We start from the raw sequence: 4,363 nt of genomic DNA, 5'->3' as shown, positions 1-4,363 counted from the left end.
CCCTAACCCTAACCCTAACCCTAACCCTAACCCTGACCCTAACCCTAATCCTAACACTATCCTAACACTAGTGCTGCCACGTTGCGGTCACCTCCACGATAGCAACACCCTTGTTCCGTCAGAGCAAATCAAAGCAGCCAATCAGAGGAACCCTTCGCGCATTTGTGGTACGGAAAAAATAGACGCGCCCGGGGGATAGCAACACCCTTGTTCCGTCAGAGCAAATCAAAGCAGCCAATCAGAGGAACCCTTCGCGCATTTGTGGTACGGAAAAAATAGACGCGAGCGGCGTGCTGAGAGAAACTGGTGGATGGGAGCTGTTATTTGCAGATGATCTTGCAATAGTGGCGGAAACTGAAGAGGAGCTACAGGAGAGAGTGCTGCAGTGACAGGAAAGGTTACAGGGAGGAGGGCTGAGAGTAAATGCACGTAAGTCAGAGGTGATGATAAGTAGTAAGATGGGAGGTGAACGGATACAGCACCGAAGTAGAGATGAGGCAGGTGAACAAATTTAAGTACTTGGAAGCGACGACGGAGGCAGGAGGATTCGAAGTTGAAATTGCGGATAGAATAAGGACAGCATGGAGAAAATGGCCAGAGAGGTTTCAGGAATGGTATGCGACCCAATGATGACCAGAAAACTTAAAGTAAAAATCTATGGGCAGGGGCGTAGCTACCATAACGCAGATACGCAGTTACATCATGTCACCAAACTTTTTATTGCAGAGAGAGATGGAAGGAGAGGGAGAGAGAGGGGGCGAGAGAGAGAGAGAGAGAAAGAGAGAGAGAGGGAGAGAAAGTTAGGGCGAGGGAGAGAGAGAGAGAGAGAGAGAGAGAGAGAGAGAGAGAGAGTCAGTCAATCAGACTAAATTATTTATAAACAAATAACACCCACGCGGCGCACAGTTTTGCTGTCGCCCTCATCCCAGCGGTGGTCACCCCTACACATTGAATAATGACAATGCCGTGATGTGATGTGATGTGCAATCAATGAGTGATGTGTGTGTTTGAGCACACACACGCGCCCACACGCACCAGCACACGCATACGCTTGCTCGCACGCACGCACACACGCACGCACGCAGACAGAGAGGGAGAGAGAGAAAGAGAGTTTAAGAATGTGCGTTAGTTCAACATGTCTTGATAATAAAACGAAAATTACATGATTAGTTATAGTGATCTTTAGTGATCACATCTTGTTGCTCATGAAGAGAATAGTTTGACTAAAAAGATAATTGTCGTAGTCAGAATGAAGGCTGTACATTTACTCAAAAGTGCCTCAAATACCATCTTCTGCGATCTACATTTTCCAAATTTCCTTCTTTTTTTGGGGGGGGGAACTCCCCAGACACATCCACACCTGCACGCCTGCATATGTGCGTACACATCCATTTCACCCTAGCTACGCCCCTGTATGGGGCAGTCGTGAGACCCATATGCTAACGTATGGAACGGAAACCTGGGCCATACAAATAAATAAGGAAAAGAGGTTGCAGAGAACGGAGATGAGGATGTTGCGTTCGATATTGGGAGTTTCACTGAGAGAAAGAAGATCAAATAAGGAGGTGCGGCGAATAGCTGGAGTAAGAGAAAGAAGAAAGAGAGGAAGTCATAACGCAAAGTAAGATGAGATGGTATGGTCATGTGGTGAGGAAGGAAGATGATGAGCAATGGAGGACAGCATGACAGGTGCCGGTGAGAGGAAGAAGGAAAAGAGAACAACAGAGAATTAGATGGAGGGATGGAGTGGAGGCGGAGATGAGAAGGCTTGGAGTAATGGACGACGATGCAGCCGATCGAGGAAGGTGGAGAAGCATTGTCAACAGGGAGGTCAGCCCCTTGCTGACGTTTCAGCGGGGATCATCAGCGAGAAACAAGGAGAAGAAGAAGAATACATTAGTAAGAACGACGAAATGTGATAGCTGCTTTATAGGTAAATAAACTTACTGATTAATCCCATAGACGTATGTCACACTGATAATTTCAAAGAAAGCAACTAAGATGAGTCCAAATGTTGCGCCGTATGAATCAAACACTTTGACCCAGTACTCGCCAGCCCTGGTTACAAAGACCATACCCACGAGCAGCGAAATGATGCATATGATTGCTGCAAGAAACACAACATTTGTAACTGAACTGTGTGCCTTATGAAAATATTAAGTAATAACTACTGTTTAATTATAAATTTATAATAGATTTATCTAGCTAGTCAAGGTACCCCATATTCTCTCACAGGGTGGCATCAGCCAATATAGGATGGCTATTTCTGTAGCTGGTTCATTTATGCATGTGCGTCTCGCCATGGAATCTTTATCTTAAATTCAGGTTAAATTTCAAATTAGGTGTTTCCTAATTCAGTATTATTTACATGTTATCTTATCTTATATAATTTTCTTTATTCGCAAGTACATCGGAGTTGATAGAGTTACAACGGAAACGTAATGGTAAAAAGGCAACTATTTTATAACTTAGTAAATTATGCGATGTAATCCGAAATTGCTCCAAATTTCATGAACTGGGCACAACGAAACTTTAAGATGCTTAATTACCGGCTAGCATCCATTTCTTCATCCATATGAATAAGTTCATATCGTGGATAGCTGTCAGAGCGCCCTCTAGTGTTCCAATCATCGAGCCAACACCAAGTGACAAAAGCATCATGAAGAAGAGGACGCTCCACAAGGGGGCAGCAGGGAGCTCGATTATTGCTTGTGCAAATATGATGAATGCGAGACCAGTACCCTGAGCTGACTAAAACATACATGAAAGCAAAGTAATTGAAATAGTTTCATTTTTTATGCATAATACATATTAAATTGCAATTATACATGCCTTTATCAACATAAGTATGAATCATTCATTCATTCCTACACATAATGAGAGAAACTGTACGTCGATATCACACGTATTGGTACTGGTCTATAATACTACGGGTCGTTGGTCCTACGAGTCGTTGCATGGTCCCAGGGATGTTGGTCCTACGGTTATAATAGTAACAGTAAGAGCTAGTAAGAGGGGCAGACAGAGCAGAGTGATGGATGCAATGAGTTATAGGGGAGAGAATAAACCAAAGTCCTAAAAGTCCAGTCTTTTATCTGCTGGAATACCGCATACTGCTAGCTGTCCCACACAAACTCATTCTCCTTCTTAGCAAGGTCCCTAAGTGGTGCTGCAATCTCAGTTAGTCGGGGTGCGAACTTTGACAGGTAGCCAATCATGCCTAGTACGGTCAGTAGTTCGATCAGCACGGTCGGCAGGCGGATCATCTGCATGACGCTGCTGGCCGTAGACCCGTAACACCAACGCCCATAGGACCAATGACTTGTAGGACCAATGACCCGTAGGACCAACGACCCGTCGGTTTACAGAACCTCAACCACACGTATCTGTTCATGTTCCTGCAACCGCATTATAGTTATATTGTTCTTGCAATGCTTACTTTAAGCTTACAATTTTTACTTATTAATATACTCGCCTGGCTCAGCTCATCATGCAGGGTACAGTTGCGGATGCCCAGGTGATGGATACTCTCATTGTACAAGTGTAGAAAATGAGACAGCTCCTGCTCATTGGTTACCATCGTCGTGTTGAACTCGGGAATTGCAGTTGCTATTTTAGTTGCCGCACTTAAAAAAAACAGCAAATGATGTCAGTCTATACCCATTGCACCTTTCTAATGTACTTGCTCAAGAACGCACTAGATATATACAACATTAATGAACGTCTATCTACCACTATCAGTGAAAACTTTTAGTTCGTGCAGCTAATTTAAAATAATTACGTAACTGGTAACATGGCCTGAACATTTATATTAGGCAGCTAGGCAGATAAATCTTAAACGCATTAAACATTTAAATCATTCATTAGCGGTAATCCTAACTCGAACATTCTTACAAGCCATATGATAGAACCACCGAACACCTAGCTGATCAGATAACAACTACAAAACAACTTGATTGCCTAACTAGCATAAACCCATTAACCCCACTTTATCGGGCATCGGTTAAGCAGGACGTATGTCGTTGAAAAAACTAACATTACACACGTTGTTATGCATTCAATGCTTAATCGGGACCAACACTTTATTGTGACATTTTGAGGGTTCTTGACCTGTTCGGCGGGGTACACAAAAGAACATGGTGGATATGGGTTGGAGGCAGAAATGAGGAAGAAGAGAGAATATTGGAAATGGCGCAAAGCATGGGTGTTGTTCTGTACAAATACCGAATTTATGAAGAGAGACGAACATTTGATATTATATAGAAGTGGAGGAAGAGCAAGCCAAGTCGATTACATACTGGTGAGGAAAGGAGACAGGACACTGGTTAATGACTGCAAAGTTATACCTGGAGAGGCATGTGTG

General features: G+C 43.4%; 1 protein-coding gene across 1 annotated transcript in view; it reads right to left on the bottom strand.

Annotated features, from left to right (window-relative positions):
* Positions 1–2,747, bottom strand: part of LOC106805756 (sodium-dependent neutral amino acid transporter B(0)AT2-like) — a 16,121-nt gene extending 13,374 nt beyond the window's left edge. Inside the window, exons 1-2 of the mRNA XM_014807508.1 lie at positions 2,550–2,747; positions 1,948–2,107 (exon numbers count right to left, since the gene is read on the bottom strand). Of these exons, the coding sequence (XP_014662994.1) occupies positions 1,948–2,107; positions 2,550–2,661 (272 nt within the window). The 5' untranslated portion in view covers positions 2,662–2,747. The remainder of the gene's footprint in view (positions 1–1,947; positions 2,108–2,549) is intronic.
* Between the last annotated feature and the right edge of the window lie 1,616 nt (positions 2,748–4,363).

The sequence above is a fragment of the Priapulus caudatus genome, unplaced genomic scaffold (genome assembly GCF_000485595.1).
Source record: "Priapulus caudatus unplaced genomic scaffold, Priapulus_caudatus-5.0.1 Scaffold0, whole genome shotgun sequence".
Taxonomy (NCBI): domain Eukaryota; kingdom Metazoa; phylum Priapulida; class Priapulimorpha; order Priapulimorphida; family Priapulidae; genus Priapulus; species Priapulus caudatus.
The sequence above is the reverse complement of the archived record's forward strand: the minus strand, read 5'-3'. Positions and strand labels throughout refer to the sequence as shown.